Genomic DNA, 20,363 nt, shown 5'->3' on the forward strand with positions numbered 1-20,363 from the left:
GGTGGAATTTATTACCCCTCAAATTGGCTTATTAGTTACAGTAAATTATGTTCATAGTTACTTGTACACAAGTGATTTCAAGCCATTCATATCTGAATTCTATGTGGTAGATTAGAAGAAATAATTTTTATGCAGAGAAACCCCATAGCATCCTAGGGACTAAAGGAATGGGCAGAGTCTGGCCTGTCTTGTAGACCAACTTCACTGTATAAATCAACTTTTACTGAGCGAATCATCAGAAGATATTAGTGAACTTGAAAATTATCAAGATAAATTCACAATAGGAGGCAAATTATAGCTACAGTAAAGATAAGATATAATGTAGAATTTCTTCAGTTAAGTAATTAGGAAAAGTATTATTTGTTCATTGATAGGATGTGTATCAATGAGCAGATATGGAGGGCCACACACAATAGAGTTTCCATAAACACACATACATATCTGTGATTATAAATTGTGACACCTGATGTAATGGGGAGTTAGAGGCTTCCACAGAAACATATCAGTGAGAACTGGTCTAGTCTCTGGGGTCAGGAACTTTCCCAGAGGAAGCTGAGCCAAGTTTCAGAATGGTAAGTAGGACTGACCAGAAGGGGGCGGTAGAAAGTTTTCCAAGTAAAGAGATGATATGTGAGTGCTTGAAACAAGCGTTTTTTCTAGGGACCATCAGTTCCTGACAGCACTGACATGTCATGACCTTATGTAAGTGTGCCGAATTCCTCTGTCTACTTCCCCGTGAGATTGCAAGCCTGGCAGGAATCTGTTTTCTGTCCCAGAATTATCTTGCATTTCAAAGATAAATACAAATTTCATTTGATTAATACTTCCAACTTAAGGTTTTGACTCTTTAAAAAGAAATTTGAGTAATCCTCATCCAAGGTTATATTTATTCATTTTGGAAAGAGGGGAATAGGGAGAGAGGTCTATCAGTTGCCTCTGGGGATCAAACCTGCAACTTAGGTATGTGTCCTGATGGGAAATGAAACCCACAACCTTTTGGTACTTAGGATGACACTCCAACCCACTGAGGCACACCAACCAGGGCAAGATTTTGACTCTTAAAAGACAGATGTTAGGCTGGGTCATTTCTTATATTAGAGAACAAGACTATAAGCTAAGAAATTGAATACTAGATTGAGTGGTGACATATTGCGTGTAAGTTATGACACTGAAAAACACATTTTTTTGCATTGTTATTCTTTATCTTGAGTCTAACTTATGTCTTCAAAAAGCTCCTTTATTCAGTGAACAACTTTATGTGTAAAAACCCTACACATAAAGCTGGAGAGAAGGGGGTACAGGATTATTTTTCATTGTCTTCATTAATAAAGCTGGGCTGTTAATAATTGGTCACTCTGTACTGCAGTGCCTTTTCTTGGTTGGATCTCAAACAGAAGGCCCAGGTAAGTCCCATGTCAGTTCTCAAACTTGCTCAAGCCCCGTTAAAATGTTATGGTAATATTTAACATAATTTTGGGCTGTCATTTATTTTAAAGCGACTTAACTATAATAGGGATTTTTTCTAATGTGTTCATTTTTATTGAATAATATGTCTTTCAATCTATAGATGTGACTTAGAACAATAAAAATATATTCTTATTATCTCTTACTTTAGGCTCCATTAAATGACCCCTGTGCATGTGCCTCTTTTATGGGTTTGAAGCCTTCCACTAGTAAATACCATCTTGTACGAGCAATATTGGAGTCCATAGCTTTCAGGTACCAAAACCTGCTCTAAACTCCTTTCTTCCCACATATTTCTGTTTTCTTTTATTAGTTTCTACAAAACTAGAAATTTCTTAATTTTAATCAAGGGTTTATACCTTTTAGTTTAATTCATGCTGCATATGACATAGTCTATTATTACTGTTAATTTCATATCATTTCTTATTTTTTCATATTAAATAGTACTGGTACCACTTAGATTTGATATCTGAAAATTCAGTGATTTTTAAAAATATCCAATTTCCTAAGCATAAGAGATTTAAAATTTGGACTTTCAAAGGTTTTTGTATTCATGAAGGAGAATTTTAATATGCTTCTGTGATTCTCAAATATTGAATTATCAAAATTATTTTATGTATATTTTCCTATGTTTTTTGTTATGAGGCAGGTGTAGCTTATTAAAATTAAAAATGTGGCTATCGTGAATATGGAAAATTCAAATGTTTAAAATTAAATTTCCAGTGATTATAAAATAGAGTGCATGAAATTTGTGCACTTGGGGCAGAGTCCCTCAGCCTGGCCTGTGTCCTCTTGCAGTCTGGGAGCCCTCAGGGGATGTCCAACTGCCAGGTTAGGTCCACTCACATGGAGCGAGCCTAAGCCAGCAAATGGACATCCCCAGTACTGCTGTGGAGGTGGGAGAGGCTCCTGCCACCACCGCTATACTCACCAACTGTGAGCCCAGCTTCTGGCTGAGTGCACTGACCACCAGGGAGCATTTGCCCCTGGTGGTCAGTGTGCATCATAGCGACTGGTCGTTCTGCTGTCAGGCCAAAACCAGCTCTCTGACATCCCCAAGGGTCTCAGATTGCGAGAGAGTGCAGACCTGGCTGAGGGACCCCACCAGTGCACTATTGGGACTGTGAAGGGACACAGGAGTTAGCCAGCCAGGGAGGGACCGTAGGAGGCAGGTCTGGCCCATCTTGTTCAGTCCCAATTGACTGGACCCCAGCAGCAAACTAGCCTACTGTTGGGAGCATCTAGCCCCTGGTGGTCAGTTCATGTCATAGCGACTGGTCAGCTGGTAGACTGTCTCCCCCCTGGTAGTCAGTGCAAGTCATAGCAATTGGTTGAGCGGCCTTAGCATATCATTAGCATATTACACTTTGATTGGTTGGCAGACCAGACAACCAGACACTTAGCATATTAGGTTTTATTATGTAGGATTAGTTTTATATTTGATTAATTCTATTAGATATAATTTATGGCATGCCATCTTAATAGTTATCTATTAAATGAATGCTTGATTTGTATTTTTATTTGTAGGAACAGTTATAGATAAAATTCAATTTGAAAATAAATTGTGCTCTTTCATATGGAGGTGAGAAGCACAAGCCCTGAGCCTCTTGTTTATTTGAACATCTGTTACCCACTTCTGGTTAGCAGAATATATTTCTTTGATGCCTTTTTGCATATTTTTTATATATCATGTAAATAAAACTATAGTTTTTATTTTTATAGATTAGAAAAATGGAGAATTATATGATTTCCTTTTCTCTAAATAGTTACCTTATTTTTTTAACTAGAAACAAGCAATTATATGAGGTGATGCAGAAAGAGATCCATATTCCTGTGACAAAAATCCGGTATGTATTCTTTGTTTCTAACAGATGTAAATAGAAATTGGAAGGCAGTGGTAGCTACCATGAATATTTCCATCATTAGGGTTATTGAGTATTTCAACAAGAACTTAAACCTAGATCCTTTGCAACAAAATTCTTGATCATAGGGATTTAACAAGGAATGAAAAATCAATTTAGGATTTATTGAGAATATAACAAACTTTGGAATTTGGGAAGATCTTAGCACCCATATTATAAAAATCTTTAAATCTCTTTTGTGCATGTGGCTATCCTTTTTGCATAGAAGCATCAAATTTTCTTTGCTAGAATGTCCAAATGAATTTGTATGTTGGCTCAGTTCACTTGCCTGTTTTGAACAAATAGAGCAGGTGGAAGAACTGATAGCAGGAATATGGGAAAGTTTCAAGATTACCTAGTAAGGTCCTGTATCTGCAGGTCAATGCTAAGTGATATAATTTTGGAATTAAAAAGTAAAATCAAGGATCTAAAAAATATGACTCTTTTTAAAAATGGTGTTAATGCTTTTGTTAATGTACTTTATCTGAAATATCTTACTCCCCACAGGGCAGATGGAGGAGTTTGTAAGAACAGTTTTGTCATGCAGATGACTTCAGACCTGATTAATGAGAAAATAGACAGACCTGTTCACCTGGATATGTCGTGCCTCGGTGCAGCTTCTCTAGCTGGCCTTGCTGTTGGTATGAATTTTATAAAAATGAGAGCTATCTTGCAAACTATTTCTTATAGATAGCATTTCTCCTCCCAAACTGTAAAATTATAAAGAGGGTCCAGAAAACCTAGGTGTCCACTAAGCTCTACAAGCATATGTACATCACTCACAAAACACTCCGTGGCCTCCTCGGGTGGGTCTGTCCTTACTTCACTCCTTGAGTCCTAAGTATGAGGCAAGGACAATTAATTCTCAACTGCTTAGCAAGGTAGGGGCTCTGGGGAGGCTTCCTGAGCAAATAGGCTTGTCTTTGGCATTAAAATAACTCCATTCTTGTATTTATTGAACATTTGTTCAGCACCTTGTTACATGGCAATCACTACTGGGAATAAAGAGTTTAAATGTCATAGCCCTGCTGTGGGAGAGCAGTCAGACAAGTTAACTGATTATTAAATTTGGTATAAAAAAAAAAAGCACAAACAGTTGTAGTATTAAGCAAACAGGGTGGCCTTCCCAGAGGTGGCAACATAGAGCTCAGTTTTGAAGTGTACAGATAGCCTGGTGAGGAAGAGGGTCAGAACTAAGCTAGCTGTCCAACAGAGAATGCAGCTCCTGCAAAGTTACTGAAACCAAAATGTGGGATGTTGAGACCAAGTGTGTTGTCTCACAAAAAAGAAGAATGAAGTGAAGGACAAAAACAATTAGCAGAACTGAAGTTTATTGGGAAAAGGCAGTCCTGGAAAAGGTGTAGCTGGGGTTTCAGGAGCAGCCCAGTGTCCAGAGCTTTCTTTTCATGTTATAGTCAGTAGTAGTTCAGCATCCAAGCTAATTAAAGTCTATCAGTCCATGTGTGGAGGCCCACATAGCCATAAGCCCCTACAACAGGAACGCCAGCTGTCTGCTGTGCGCTGCGTCGGGGAAGAGAGAAAGAGGAAGCTTGAGCATGCTCTTTTTTGTATATATGCTTGTTAGTTCCTGATTGGTTATGCTGCCTGTCTTAGTAATATCCATACATTTTAAAGTTCATGCCTCTCTTACATACCTTTCCTTCTCCTCCCAATTGGGGTATCTTAGTAATTCTGCCTAGTTGAGTTTTACTTTCCCTTCCTATGATCCTTCCCCTATCTACCTAGCTTTCTTCAGTCTTCATTTCCCATTCTGATTTGGAGACCCCAACTGCTATTGGAAATGAAGGCAATGACCACTCTAGCAACTTACAACTGAAGAGGGACGTAGCAAGGAGTATTGGAGCTCCATTGGAGGCAGATGATCTAAGGGACTGTGGAAAATAGAAAGATGTCATTCAGAGTTTCATTTCCATGACCATCTGTAGTTTGATGGATCCTAGGCAAGAGAGGATGAATAGTTAGACAACTGAGTATACAAGAGCCAAACAATAATGCTAGGAACAGGTAGCATACCATGGATTTGAGCCTAAATTTTAGGAGATTGAGAATGCAATGTTTTCTCCCTTAACTATATAGTCTGTTTAAGAATATCTTGTTTTCTAAGATCTATTTTAAAAGGATTATTGACATGTAGGAAGGCCCATTCTATGATCTGGAACCATGTGATCCAGTGAATCTAGTGACCTTTGTATATTTGATCTACAGGTGGTTAAATTGACATAAATTCTGAGCTAAGGTCTGACCAAACAAATGGAGGCTATCTCTAAAGCCCTGGGGTAAAACTGTTCAATTTGATCATGGGGGACCCCACTGGCATTTACTAAGAAGTACTTGTCTCTGGGCTGTTGAGTTGTATCTAGGACTGACTGATTCTCTGATCCTGAGAGTATCTGATTTGAAAGAAGCATTACATTCTTCCATGATAAATTAAAAACACATATGTACTTATCAGGGTTATTTGAAAACTTTCCTCTATATATATATATATATATATATATATATATATATATATATATATATATATATATTGTATATATAAAGAGGAAGGAAGAGGGACAGAGAGCTAGAAACATCGATGAGAAACATCGACCAGCTGCCTCTTGCACACCCCTACCGGGGATGTGCTCGCAACCAAGGTACATGCTCTTGACCAGAATCGAACCTGGGACCTTTCAGTCTTCAGGCCGATGCTCTATCCACTGAGCCAAACATCTTAATTTGTCTTATGTCCTGTAGGAAAAACGATACCTGGACTCAGATGGGTCTGTACTCTCCCCCTGCTACTGCCTGTAGAGGGCAAAGGGTAACCAGCGGCCTGGGTGGCCAAGTCCCCTCAGGTCTAGGCAGGTCTTGTTCTTCCAGGGGTCCTGGATAAGGAAGACAAGATGGCTCAGGAGTTTTTAGTGGGCCACTCAGCCCCGTCACCTTCTTAGGGGTTTTTGACTCTTATACCGCTTTGGGTCAATGTTTCCAGGCATCAGGGGTCAATTTTATATTGCTTACACAATTTTTTATTATTTCTTAAGGCAAAGAAAGCCTGAACATATGGTACCTCAGACACTTCCCTTCCTTCCTACAGAAAATATTTCATTGTATGATGGTAATACTCCCCTTTGAGGACCATGCCTCTCCATCTTCCAAGATTATATTGAGGCCATACTTAAGTATGCTTTCTCTTCAGGGTTTGTGAATCAAATGAATCCCAGTTCCTCAAAATGCAATCTAGGAGTGTGCTTACCTTGGTGGCAGTTGAGTTCCCCATCTGAAAAGAAAAAATGAATGAAGAAGCTACCAGTGCCATCTTGTTAGGGCCCTCGAAGGATGTCTCCTGTGTAGGGCAAGAAAGACTGCTTGTTAGTGCACACAAATAGCTGGTCTTCCTGGCTAGATATGCTCACAGGGAAGATCCTGATTTAACCTCCTACGACTGGTGCTCGCATGTGTATGACCATATGCAAGTATCTGTCGGGCAGTCACACTTTACCAATGAGATTTCTTGTGCTGCCTGTGTGATTTCCCTTAATGGGAAAGGGAATAAATCCTGGTATGATTTGTAGAGTGGCCTACATGGTTCAAATATTTCTTTAGGGCAAATTGGGCCTATTGAAATGACCTAAAGAAAAGTTCCTTAAAATTTAAACCTTTGGAAGGTTGTCAAGATTATTTGACCAAGTGACGTTTTTCCTCAGAACCAAGAAATCCTTGCTCTCTGTCAGAGGGACGGTGAGGCCTGGGCATGGAAGGAGGTAGTTATGGTGTCTAGAGGCTATATTCTATGAGCTGAGTAAGGCTTATAACCTAGTTGAGACAAACTAAACAACAAGAATTATGACAAATGATCCAGTGGGAGAAAAAGTGTTTTAGTACTCAATGATTCCAAGTCAAAGGATGGGAGAAAATTAAGAGTTAGTTTGAAGAGTTGTAGCTAAACATCCAAGAATACTAAACAAATTTAGAATTCAGTTCAATTCATAGTTGAAAAATAAAACTTTGAAACTATTAACTGGTCTGTTCCCAATTGTGTACTATAGTTTGTTGAGACACAATTGTTTTCTCTAAAATCACCCTCATTTTTATTAAAGAGCAAATTAAGTCTAGTTGTAATTTGGCCTGATTATTTGCATGAATATAATAAGAATAGCAATTGACTATATAGGCTCTTTTAAAATTTGCTTTGCTGGAATTTCATGATTGAGGGGTTTGTTGTTGTTGTTGTTGTTGTTTTTGTTGTTGTTGTTTGTTTGTTTGTTTTGTGTGTGTGTGTGTGTGTGTGTGTGCGCGCGCGCGTTTTTCCATGATTGATCTTTAATGAGCCCTTTATGGCTCCTAGTTGCCATCAGGCTTGCCTGTAGACTTGGGTGAATTCCCCAAGTTTTTGAGATTCCCAAAATGCCTTGAGGTTCCTTTCTTGACATCTTTCAGGAAAGTAACGTTCATTCATTACCTGGAATGACTGCCATGAACCACATGACCAAGCAGGGTACCAGGCTTTTCTTAAAGGCACTCACATTGGCTTCAAGTTTTTTCTGGTGACATCCAGAGTCCAAGCATGTTTCTCTGACATGACACTCCAGTCAAAGTCTTGGTCAATAAAATGGCAGTTGGAAAGTTGTCTTATTGAATTCATGCAGAGAAATGCACTGCCATGATTTACTCATTAAGAATTGCCAAATTCTGGAGGGAAAATGTAGGGAGAAAAATAAATAATTTACCAAATTGCTTTAAGAAAAGAAACAAGTTTCCTTCAGTCTGAAAAACAAAGAGATTGAGAATCAGCAATACTTTCAAAAGTTATAAATACTGTAATTATTTTCTGTTCATTCAATCCCATATTAATGTTTTTGTTTCTCCTGATTTTTCCTGCCAGTACTTCTATAAATCTAGATACTCTGTAGAATTCTAATAACTTTCGTCCAGTTTGAAGGGAATGATCTGAAAAGATGAAACATTTTTCTAAATGCATTATAACAAAACAGTGACTATCTCTAAATGATAAGAAGAAATTTAAAATGACATGGCTATGTATTTGAGTATAATGCTGTTACAGAGTTACTGAACAATCAAACAATGCAGGAGGAGAGTTTGGAGAGACTCACTTTATTCATCCCGCCATGGGCTTAGAAAAAATGAATTCAAATTCTAAGCAAGGCTACAAGCAGAACTTCCCTTTTTATTAAAGAGCCAGCCCTATGTGCACTTAGTGGTTATCTCAATGCTGGCCTTGAAAATAATACAGTTCTATCCAATTAAAAAAAATGCACCTGGCATGGCACTGAGATTATGGGCATATCTAGTCTCTGGCCTACGAGGTCATACAGCTAAGTTTATCTTCATCACCATTCAAACAGGTTAAAGCAGACTAGAAAGCAACATTTTATCTAAGAAAAACAGCAGAAAATTCCACCAAACAGCAGTTTTTACAAAATAGGGGTTTTCCTTCTCAATGCAAATGACATGGAATCTTGTCCTTTCTGCAAAATACAATATTCTAGAATAGCAATTAGAGTTATAAGTGAAGGTGTAATATAGTTATTGTTTCTTTGACAAAGCTTTCCATCACTAATTGGATTTCTGCTATCTCCTTATTTAGATTTTATTTAAGCTATTTATCTTCTGACTGGGGAATAATAATATAAACCAGTGGTCTGCAAACTCATTAGTCAACAGAGCCAAATATCAACAGTACAACGATTGAAATTTCTTTTGAGAGCCAAATTTTTAAAACTTATACTTCTGCTAACGTCACTTCTTCAAAATAGACTCGCCCAGGCCGTGGTATTTTGTGGAAGAGCCAAACTCAAGTGGCCAAACAGCACATGTGGCTCTCGAGCCACATTTGCCAACCATGGGTGTAAACCACTTACTTTTTAAATGTCCTGGGTTCAAGAAAGATAGTATTGTATATACTATTCTAGGCTGTTCCCAATTTGGATCCTCATCTCCCTATATAAATTAATTTATATGCGAGACCTTGACTGTATTGTGAAAAGTCAGTTTATACAAGCAATTAAAGCATTGCACCTCTACTGAAAAAGCAAAGCAAGTAAACATATACATCTGAGTTATGAAGTATAGATGGGCCCAGCCAATCCGAGGAGGATGCTGGGTGGGGTCGGAGGCATCATACAGCTTCCTGTCCATATGTCTTAAATTTACTTTTCTGAATATTCTGTTATAGATTATTTAAGGTCCCTGTTATAGATTATTTAACAAAGTATGTGGCCTTCCCAGAAATCATGAGAAGTAACTGGCAACTTCATTTTGCTAAGCCTTGAGATTGCTAGCTTCTTTGCTTAGGGAGTGAAACCACCACCTTTTTTTTCTTTCTTTCCTTTCCCCCCCTCCCTTTTTGCATTCTTTTGTTAGGGAGATTTTTTAACTATCTGCTCTTGTGTCCTAGGCTGGGGAAGATAATGGCTTGATAGTTATAAGATGGCTATAATTGCTCACATTGTTTGGCCTTTGTTTTAACTTCCAGTTTTAGTTTTCTCATTCTGCTTGACCTGATGTGTTGGCCCCTGTTATTTATATAACTTCCTTTTAATACTTTTCCTTCCAGACTTTCTATAACTTTCACAAACTTTCATACAACTTCCAGGAATAGCTAGTTTCAAATGCATCTCTATTCCTCATGGCTTCTATTTCCAAAACCATACAATTTTCAATTAATAACTCTTAGAAGCCTCATTTTTCAATAACCAATAAAAGCAAACAGCCAGTATTCCTTAGATTGACCCTTATGAACATATTTTAAATACACTTAGTTTCAAGACACTTTCAACAAAGCACAAGACATTATATAAACAGGTCCAAATTCACTTTACAGTCTTTTAGCAATAAAGACAAAGCAAGTGATCTAGCAATCAAAGCTGAAATTGTTCCATCTTACAAAGGACACCTCAAAAAAAGTTGAATTATGAAGTCATTTATTAATGGCCTGTGGCATAAGAGGGGCTAGCTCCAAATCTCGCAGCCTCGAACAGCTTGCCAGGCCTGGTTTATGTTGGCAGAAAATCACAAAAGTATTGATTACATCTTTGGGTCTGGAATGAGGAACCAGTTTCTCAAAAAGCATTTTCACAGAAGCAGGATCTGAGCAACTTAGTTATCTATGAATCACTGAATCATTATCATTATCTGGGACCACTAGGCAATTTTGAATAATTGTGCTATCCAGATTCTGGGATCACTGAGTCAACAGGAATGCACTATCTGTAGCTACTAAAACAATTTAGGATAATTAATCTGTCCTGGGTCCCAGAAGAATGTGCTTCGATGACCAGTGAGATCACAATCAAAGGGATATTCAAACCATCATCAATGGAATATTGGGATAACATACATAAATTCATAAAATCAAATTAACTTTCTATTGTTTTTGTAAACAAATAAGTACAGAACCTAAATAGCAGTTTCTACTACCATACTAAAGTGGGAAGGCCCTGCATGACTCCACATTGCTTCATGTGTGCATGGACACCATCCTGCAGGTGGTGGGGTGCCCAGTGTTACTTCCCCATCCATTACTGATCCATCCTGCTCATAGAAGGACCAAAATCCTGTCCCCTGAGGACATAAGGCATGCCGGATAATGCTCAGGCCCTATGAGTGCTCAGGCGAGGCAGCCCCAACTTCCTATTCCCTGATAGGATATGGAACTTACCTGTAAAAGATGAAATAGAGAGGGGCTGGAGATTGGGATGCCAGGACACAGGCTTTATTGAAGAGAAGAGTACCACTGCTGGCTGCTTCCAGAGAGAGAGAGAATGTTAGAGAGCGAGGGTTGGGGTACAAGCACTTTTTAAGGGGAGGATAGAGGACTGGGCTTAGGGCACTCAGCACACGCTGATTGGTGGTTTAGGAATGGCGGGGGGGGCTTAGGGTATTTGGCAGGTACTGATTGGTGGTTCAATGCTCAGGAATATCCAGCTGCAAGTGGAGCTTATGTCCATCCATCAGTTGGAGGAAGGGAGGATCTATCAACATGGAATCTTTGGGGTCTGCCAGGGCTCTTGGTTACATTGAAATCTTGCTGGAACCTCAAGTTATGAAAACAAAATGTGGGATGTTGAGTCTGAGTTGGTTGTCTTACAAAAATGAAGAATGAAGTCACAGACAAAAACAGTTATCAGAACCGAAGTTTATTGGGAGAAGCTAGTCCTAGAAAAGGTGTAGCTGGGGTTTCAGGAGCAGCAAATGTCCAGAGCTTTCTTTTTATGTAGCATTTAGGAGCAGTTCAGCATCTAAGCTAATTAAAGTTAACATAAAAACATTCAAACCTGTAAAGAATTTTTTTGGGAGTTTATTTGAGCCAATCTATCGGCAGTTGTCGGGAAGCAGAATCTCAGCGGATTGGGATAATGCCCGGGAGAATAGCGGATTACATCTATATTTATACATTGCTATCAAAGCAAGGGATGTAGGTGGTTTACATGAAGTCTGTTGATAATGGAGAGAGGAGGGAGAAAGCAAGATTGGGGGGGGGTGGCGGTGAGGGGTTTTCCTTGGGATTGGATAAAAAGCAAATGATAGACACATACTTAGGTGGGTGCAGGAACAATTAATATGATAACAATGAAGGAATTTATGGTATCTGTTCTAGCGCCCAGGCACATTAGGTTATGCCCCCAAGGGTCCAGAAACAAAAGGAAGTTACAAGATACTCAGACATTCAAGAGTATGTTATCGTAGATGCAAAAAGAAAGATAGGCTCAGTTAAGGTAAAGGTTGATCTTGTCGGTGAAGATACTGTCCTAGATGTAACTACTCACCATCACTGCTTTTAAAGTTTAATTTCAGACCATCTTTTGTGGTTACTTTAGGTCTCTGAGTTTGCCATGCAAGCCTTCCCTGAGCTTGTCAGGTTAGCATGTGGCCCTTTTCGTCCACAAATTCTATTTGTCTATGTGTGGAGGCACATATACCAGTATCTATTAGCCATGTGGGCCATGGGGGATATGTTCCCCTGCAACAGGAACTTCAGTATCCATGTGCGCTGTGTCAGGGGAGAGAGAAAGAGGAAGTGCATGCACTCTTCTTTATACTTGTTAGTTCCTGATTGGTTATGCTGCCTGTCTTAGTAATATCCATACATTTTATTTTATTGCTAGTGGCCCAATGCACAAAATTCATGTATGGGGCGAGGGAGGGTGTTCCCTCAGCCCAGCCTGCACCTCTCCAATCAGGGAACCCTTGGGGGATGTCTGACCATGCAATCTGGGACTGCTGGCTCCTAACCGATCACATGCCTGCCTGCCTAATCACCCCTAACCTCTCCACCTGTCTTCCTGTCACCCTGTCTCTGCCAGCCTGCATGATCACCCCTAACTGCCCTCCCCTGCCAGCCTGATCTCGCACCCAACAGGCCTGATATCGCACCCAATAGCCCTCCCCTGCCAGCGTGGTTGCCCCCAACTGCCCTCCCCTGCCAGCCTGATCTTGCCCCAAACTGCCCTCCCCTGCCAGCCTGATCGCCCCTAATGGCCTCTGCCTCAGCCCCCACCACCATGGCTTTGTCCAGAAGGAAGTCAGATGTCCAGAAGATGGCTGGTTGACCCGGTCTAATTAGCATATTACCCTTTTATTTGTATAAATAGGTTATATAGAATAGGATTACTTAAATAGCAGGGGAAGCCTTTTTCATCAGAAGGAGATGCTTTGGCAGACAAAAATACATAATCTCTATATCTAGATTGATAGCCATATGCACTCTACTGCCAAACTGGTCATTAGAAAATTGAATGGTTTTCTTATACTTTACACCAAACAGCTGTTGCCCTTAAAACTCCTCCTCAGTCCTCACCTTAGGTTCTGCCTTCACAGTTCACTCAAATTAGGTTCTAATTGGTCAGTTTCTATGCCAGTCAGCGTCAAAAGCTCTGCGTCCTATGCAGCCATTGGCTTATCACACTTCCCCCATATTTGGTTCTGATTGGTCAGTTTCTATGCCAGTCAGCATCTCTGGGACTATCAGCAGGACTGATTAGAAAGGTGGGGCTAATCAGCAGCCCCAGAAGAGGTCCAGAGAGAAAGAGATAGGCAAGTGCTGATCAACAGCTGCCACAGAGGCTACGGATCAGACCCTGCCTCTCTCTCCCCTGGCCACTCCCCAAGCCTGATCTACAGCCCCCTTGGCAGTCATTGCTGGGTTGGGATGCCCCCAGCAGTGGCAGTCGGGGCTGGGTCGTCATAGCAACCCAGCACTGACTTCCATATGATCAAGTCTTCAGTTGTTTTGGATGTTATGGACCCTGGGTTTTTAACTTTAGACTATATACACTAGAGGCCCCATGCACAAAATTTATGCAAGAGTAGGACTTCCCTCCCTCGGTTTCCGGCACCGGCTTCCCTCTGGCACCTGGGACCGGGCTTCCCGCGTAGCCCTGGCTTCATCTGGAAGGTTGTCTGGAATGACATTAGGTCTAATTAGCATATTATGCTTTTATTATTATAGGCTAGAGGCCCAGTGCAAGAAATTCATGTATGGAAGGGGGGTGGGGGGGTCTCCTCAGCCCAGCCTGCACCCTTCCCTATCCAGAACATCACTCACAATTCGGGACCACTGGCTCCTAACTGCTCACCTGCCTATCTGTCTGATTGCCCCTAACTGCCCCCTCCCCGCCCTCCCCCCTCCCCCCACTGGACTAGTCAACCCCAACTTCCCCCCCTGCCAGCATAGTCACTCCCAATTACCCCCCACTGGCCTGGTCACCCCTAACTGCCACCCCTGCCAGCCTGGTCGCTCCTCACTGCCTTTCCTGCCAGTCTGGTTACCCCCAACTACCCCTCCTCCAGGCCTGGTAGCCACATACAGCCTGCTGCTCAGTCTCACTAAACCCCCTGCCAGCCTAGTCACCCCACACAGCCTGTTTGGTCGTCCATTTGGTTGTTTTGGATGCCATGGTCATTTAGCCTTTTACACACACACACACACACACACACACACCAGGAGGGAGAGGTAGGAACATCAATGAGAAAGAATCATTGATCGGCTGCCTCCTGCAATCCCCCTACTGGTGATTGAGTCCAAACCCAGGCATGTGCCCTGACTGGGAGTTGAACCATGTCCTCCTGGTTCAAAGGGCGACACAACCACCGAGCCACACCGGCCACGCTGACATACAGCCTAAAGCTCACGCCTTCCGCGTGCATCCTTCCTTCTCCACCCGTGGGAGTGTCTTAGTAACTCTTCCTAATTGGGTCCTTGGGTTTTACTTTCCCTTCCTGAGGTGCAGCACCTATCTACATAGCTTTCTTCTGGCTTTTCAATACCGGCCCATTAACAGCAAGGACTGATATGATGAGAGCAAGAGAAAGGCTGGGCAGGTTACCCAGACTACCTGATCTGGTGGATTCCTCAAGAAGAGGATTTTGGGCTTGATTGTCAAGGCATTGGAGAGCCCCTGAAGAGCTCTGAGCAGGAGAGGCTCATGGATAGATCTCCACTTGGACAGATCACTTTGGAAGTTAGTGGAAGGACTAATTTGAAGGTTAAAGAATGGAAGTGCAGAGACTATTAGGAGCTCTTTATGAAATACTCCCTTGGTACACTGGGAGTGTTTTAATGTGTTCCTGTACGGAAGGGAGGAATATTTGTGCAGAACAGAATATTTCAGTTAAAATTTAGGCTAAGACTTAACATAGTAAAACTACAAATTCAAAAAGCCTGAAATCTTGGTAAATTCAACTTCAACTTTATTCTACTAAAAATCTGTTAACTTTGAATAAAATCATCACACTTTCATTTGTTCATTGACTAATATTTGATTAATTCAAATTTAAGAAAAAAACTTTCCCTCATTGACTAATATTTGATTAATTCAAATTTAAGAAAAAAACTTTCCCTTAGTCATTCCCATTTACAATTTAAAGTTTTTTGTATATGTTAACCCTTAAAAATTTAATATAGTTTATTTTTTAAAATAATTCTATATATCAAAAGGCAAAAATGCAAGTTGTCCCCTTTACCAGGACTTTGACCAGGGGGCAAGGCCAGAAGTTCCTTCCCCAGCCAACTCTGCCCCAATGAGCTCTTTCCACTCCAATCGAGATCTTCGCCAGCCAGCCAACTTCCTGCATCCCCTCCTCCCAGCCAGCCCAGCCTTATTGGACCCACCCATGCACGAATTTATGTACCAGGCCTCTAGTCCTCCTATCTAATAAAAGGGTAATATGCAAATCAACCATCACTCTATCACAAAGAGGGCAGTGCCCAGTCCTCTCAGCCCTGCCAGAGTCCCTCAGTCCGGGGGGTGGCTGCTGAGAGTGGGCAGCATGAACGGCCTGGCGGAATGCTTTGCTTTGTCGCCCCAGCAACAAGGCAAGCATTCCGCCTGACCATGGATGCGCCTCTGGGATGCAGAGAGCCTCTGGGCAGTGAGCACAGAGTGGTCATGCCCTGCAGAAAGCTACTGGTGCACCGATTTGTGTGCAGGGCTACTAATATATATATATATATATATATATATATATATATATATATATATATATATATATATATAACTTATATATATATTATATATATATATATATATATATATATATATATATATATATATATATATATATATATATATATATGGCTACTGTGCAAAGTGCCCCCTCGGGTGTTTGACCAGGAGACCGGGAGTTCGATCCTTTGCTATGACATGCACTGATCACCACGGGGCAGCGCAGAATAAAGGAAGGCCCTGGTTGGCAGCCAGAAAGCACCAAGTGGCCCTGATCACTGCCAGGCCTAGGGACCCTACCTGTACACAAATTTTGTGCACCAGGCCTCTAGTTTCACATAACTGAGCAAACTTAGACCTATAATAAGAAAAATCTAAAGTACTTAAACAACTCTTGCACATTGAATAAGTAAATTCTCATAAAATTCTAATATAAGAAAAAGTATCTCAGCTTATCTTGAACATTTAAAATACTTTAAATAACAAATGTGCAGATTATTCATACACATAACACAGTGGCTTGAGTTTCATCTGCTTCATTATATCTGTTTTTAATTTCAAATCTTTTCAGTGCAGGGTACTGCACTCTGCAGAGAAATAGTGTCACTTTCTCAGAATAGCTGAGATTTCTGGTCCAAAGGTTTCTCTTTCGGACATTTGAGACTGAAGGCTATGCACATCCTCTCTGTTTTCAAAACTCACTCAGAGTCATGGATCTATTCCATGCATAGTTAATAAAATAATTTTAGAAATATGTATGCCTTGGTCTAAATAATAAATTCTGGGAATTGAATTTTAAGAACATATTTATTTTTATGACTAGATTCATCTAACTGTATTATACTAATTAAAACTGTTTAGTCTTTTAGAAACTTCTATCAATTAATACCTTTAAATATAGAGAGTCTAAAATGTTAACTTTGTAAATAGAAAGTTTGTGACTTAACAGAAAGTTTTAGAAGGAAGAATTTTGTGTCAGTTTTATTGGTAGGAGAAAATGTACTTCACAAGACTTGTCAATTAAATACTTCAGAGTAAGTGATGTGTGCCAAGTTTACTACCAAGACTTCTGCCGTTTCAGACCACTTATGCTCATAGTTGCTGCTTATTTAAAAAACAATGTGTGCCAGAACTCCAACATTGTCTTAAATAGGAATTTAAGTAACTTGTATGAAATGCAATAGTTTGAAAAGGAAGTATTTATTTTAGTAAATCCCATTTTTAAATTTTGTGCATATATCTAGGACAGGGTTCAGAACATATAAGGCCCTGGAAATCTTTGATCTGGCCTTGCTAAGCACCTGCAAGTGTGATTAAAAATTCAACAAATCTGGGAGTTTTTTTCATAGCAACATAAGTTTATTTTAAGTGAATTATATTAAGCGAGTGATGTTATAAATACTCGAATGGTCCTTGGCAGAAAAAAGGATCCCCACCTCTGTTCTAAGGAGTTATTTCTCCCCTCAAGATACATTCTTAATTTATCTTTTTTTTTTTAATCTATAAGAAGAAAATATGCTATTATTTTTTTCTAAACAAGTCATGAAATTAAATGATGATGACAAGGAATGGTTGTTCTAGAAGCAACTTTAGTGCTCTGCCATGTGCACATAAAGTCAAAAGACTTTTAAATCCTGCTGTATTCATTCCCTGGGACAGTCAATCCAACAAAATTCAAAAGCAACAAAATACTTTGAATTATGTTTTAAAATAATAATTGTTTACCTTTGCACCAATTCATATAAGTTTGTGTATAAACTTTATGGACTCATTATTTGCTTTAAAATGTGAGAATAATTTTTTTTATTTATAGGGTTTTGGACTGACAAGGAGGAACTAAAGAAACTGAGACAAAGTGAAACAGTTTTCAAGCCACAGAAGAAATGGCAGGAATATGAAATGAGTATGGAAAACTGGGTGAAGGCAGTGAAACGCTCCATGAATTGGTATAACAAGACATAGCACCAAACAGAATGGCTGAAACAGCAGATGGCTGCATGTGACATGCAGATGAGACAAGCTCAGGAATGCCAATACAATGGGGACTGAGAGGAGATTTAATGAGCTTCGCAACTGGAGAGAAAAAAACACTGATTTTTTTTTAAACAACAATAAACTGAATTTTTAAAACCTCCATTTATTTTTTTTTACCCAAACCTTGGAAAGATTCTAAGGCAGCAGTACCTCTAAACTTTCTATCTTCTGTTTTGTAGCAAAATTCCAAAGGACATTAATCATTAGAAATTATATTTTGACAGTTATAAGTCTTCCTTTTTAAAATACTAGGTATATGGTGCATATGAACATAATTTTTTACTATTCAAATAATAGTTCTAGATCAAGATCATTCACATTTTGTTTCAAAATTATATGAAAAGTATTCTATATATATAAAAAAGAATAACTGAAGAATTGTGGAATTTTGAAACATTCATATTTTTTTAAAGCCATAATTATTCAGTGTTGTATCCAGATACAAGCTTTATGTGTTTATCTCGGATAAGCTTTTTAGTCAGTTTTTTCCTTTATTGAGTTTAAAGTCACTGCCTAATTTTTCTTTGTTTAATATCCGAGCATTATTTATATATTAAAAATACTGAAACTTAGGGAATTGATTTCTATGGAACAAGAAAATACTATATATTTTCTTCTTAAATAGTATTTCTTTCAAAAATTTCTGGCTAAAGTATAACCTCCCCTTTAAGAAAACAAAACAAAATGTAGGTAGTAAGTATAAATCTTGTCTTTGGTTTTTGTTTTTAATCTTTCTTAGTTGAGAAGTCTGCATAAATATCATTTGTTTTTATTAAGTGCATAATTAACAAAGCTTAATTTGAAGAAAGTGCCCTAATTTACCAGTGACATAATAATGGTTTTCATTGGGTATTTTACTTGTCCAGTTATCTTTTTAATTTTGGTCTGTCTTTCCTCTCTGAGACATGCAGGGGTAGCGGCAAAAGTCGGAGATGCACTGAGAAAAGCAAGATAGTTAGTTCTCTGTTCTCCAGCTTTCTTGATAGAACAATAGAGGGGCGAGAGTTGTGAGTAGCTTTAGACCAGGAGTAAAATTGCTTTAAGGCAATTGATCACCTTCCTTCTCTCAGATGATTTGACCCTCCTTACTTTTGGGCTAGGTTCATGTTAGATTGGCGGCAGTGATGAGATTCACTTCCATATTGGTTGGCTTCATCACACAAAGTCCTATGACTAGTTGTTTAATAATAATGTAATTGTAGAAGTGACTGTTACAGGAAATTTTGGTGTTTTTTGTTTGTTTGTTTGTTTGTTTTGTATGACCTAAGAAAAACACCACTCCCCCAAAGAAAACCACACAAACAAGATGATGGAGAAAGTTCAACTAGGTTGGTTGAATTGTGCTTTAATGTGTCGGTTCACTACTAAAAACAATTTTCCAATTTTACCTGTATTTTCCTGAATGAAGTGATATATTGTCAATTAGAAAAAATTTAATTACAGTTGACATATAATATTATATTAGTTTCAGATGTACAGCATAGTAATAAAACATTTATATTCATTACAAAGTGATCACATCCATTAATCTAGTACCCACCTGGCACCATCCATCATATATATATATATATATAAAGATGTAAAGATGTAATATGCAAATTGTCTGGGACACTGTAATGTCACAACCACTCAGGAGGAGGATGCTCGTGCAGGTGGGCAGGAGGAGACTGTGTGCATGGTGAGGCAAGCCATGGACGGCACAGGTGTGCCAGCCGCCACTGTGTGGGGAGGCCCAGAGAGAACAAGTCCTGTTAGCTGCAGTGTGCTGGCAGTCCCACCTCTGCATGTGAGCTGCAGAGGAAACACCTTTTCTGACCGCTCATTGGCTAAGCTCCCAGTACACTACTCACTATGTTCTTGGTAACTTGGGTAGTAAAAATCCAAGAAGGTAATCTAGGGTTTTTCCACCACACTACTGGAGGAAAAAATGAAGGTCTGCTGCTGGAGGAGCTAAAACATGTCATATCCTGCCCTGGCGGGTTTGGCTCAGTGTATAGAGCCTCAGCCTGCCAACCACCGGGTCCAGGTTCAATTCTTTTCAAGGACATGTACCTAGGTTGCAGGCTCCTCCCTCGCCAGGGCCCAGGTCAGGGTTCATGCAGGAGGCAACCAATAGAAGTATCCCTCTCACATTGATGTTTCTGTGTTTCCCTCTCTCTTCCATACTCTCTAAAAATCAATGGAAAAATATCCTCTGGTGAGGAAGAAAGAAAGGAAGGAAGGAACAAATGTCATAGCCTATGAAAGAGACATCTTGAAAATGCCTAAACCTAGTTTGTCATTTTTTTTTGTGGTGAAGGGACTAGACTCTGTTGATGAAAACACTTTGGCTGCTGTGGTGGCCGGCAGTGGCAGCAGCAGCGGGGTGATGGAGGCAGCACCTTCCCCTGATCAGCCCAGTTGCCTCCCATAGAGGAGCCGTCAGTAGGACATCCCCTGAGGGCTCCTGGACTGTGAGAGAGGCAGGCTGGGCTGAGGGACACCCCTCTCCCCA

The 20,363-nt window shown here is 39.8% G+C and overlaps 1 protein-coding gene across 5 annotated transcripts in view; it reads left to right on the forward strand.

The window, feature by feature from the left end:
* GK5 (glycerol kinase 5) overlaps positions 1 to 19,375 on the forward strand; it is a 180,352-nt gene extending 160,977 nt beyond the window's left edge. For all 5 annotated transcript variants that reach the window (XM_084872468.1, XM_084872472.1, XM_084872471.1 and 2 more), the window contains 4 exons: positions 1,616 to 1,719; positions 3,252 to 3,311; positions 3,873 to 4,006; positions 17,649 to 19,375. In XM_084872468.1, the coding sequence (XP_084728594.1) occupies positions 1,616 to 1,719; positions 3,252 to 3,311; positions 3,873 to 4,006; positions 17,649 to 17,797 (447 nt within the window). In that variant the 3' untranslated portion in view covers positions 17,798 to 19,375. The remainder of the gene's footprint in view (positions 1 to 1,615; positions 1,720 to 3,251; positions 3,312 to 3,872; positions 4,007 to 17,648) is intronic.
* The last annotated feature ends 988 nt before the right edge of the window (positions 19,376 to 20,363 follow it).

This window comes from Pipistrellus hanaki (assembly GCF_964339955.1).
Source record: "Pipistrellus hanaki genome assembly, chromosome: 2".
NCBI lineage: Eukaryota > Metazoa > Chordata > Mammalia > Chiroptera > Vespertilionidae > Pipistrellus > Pipistrellus hanaki.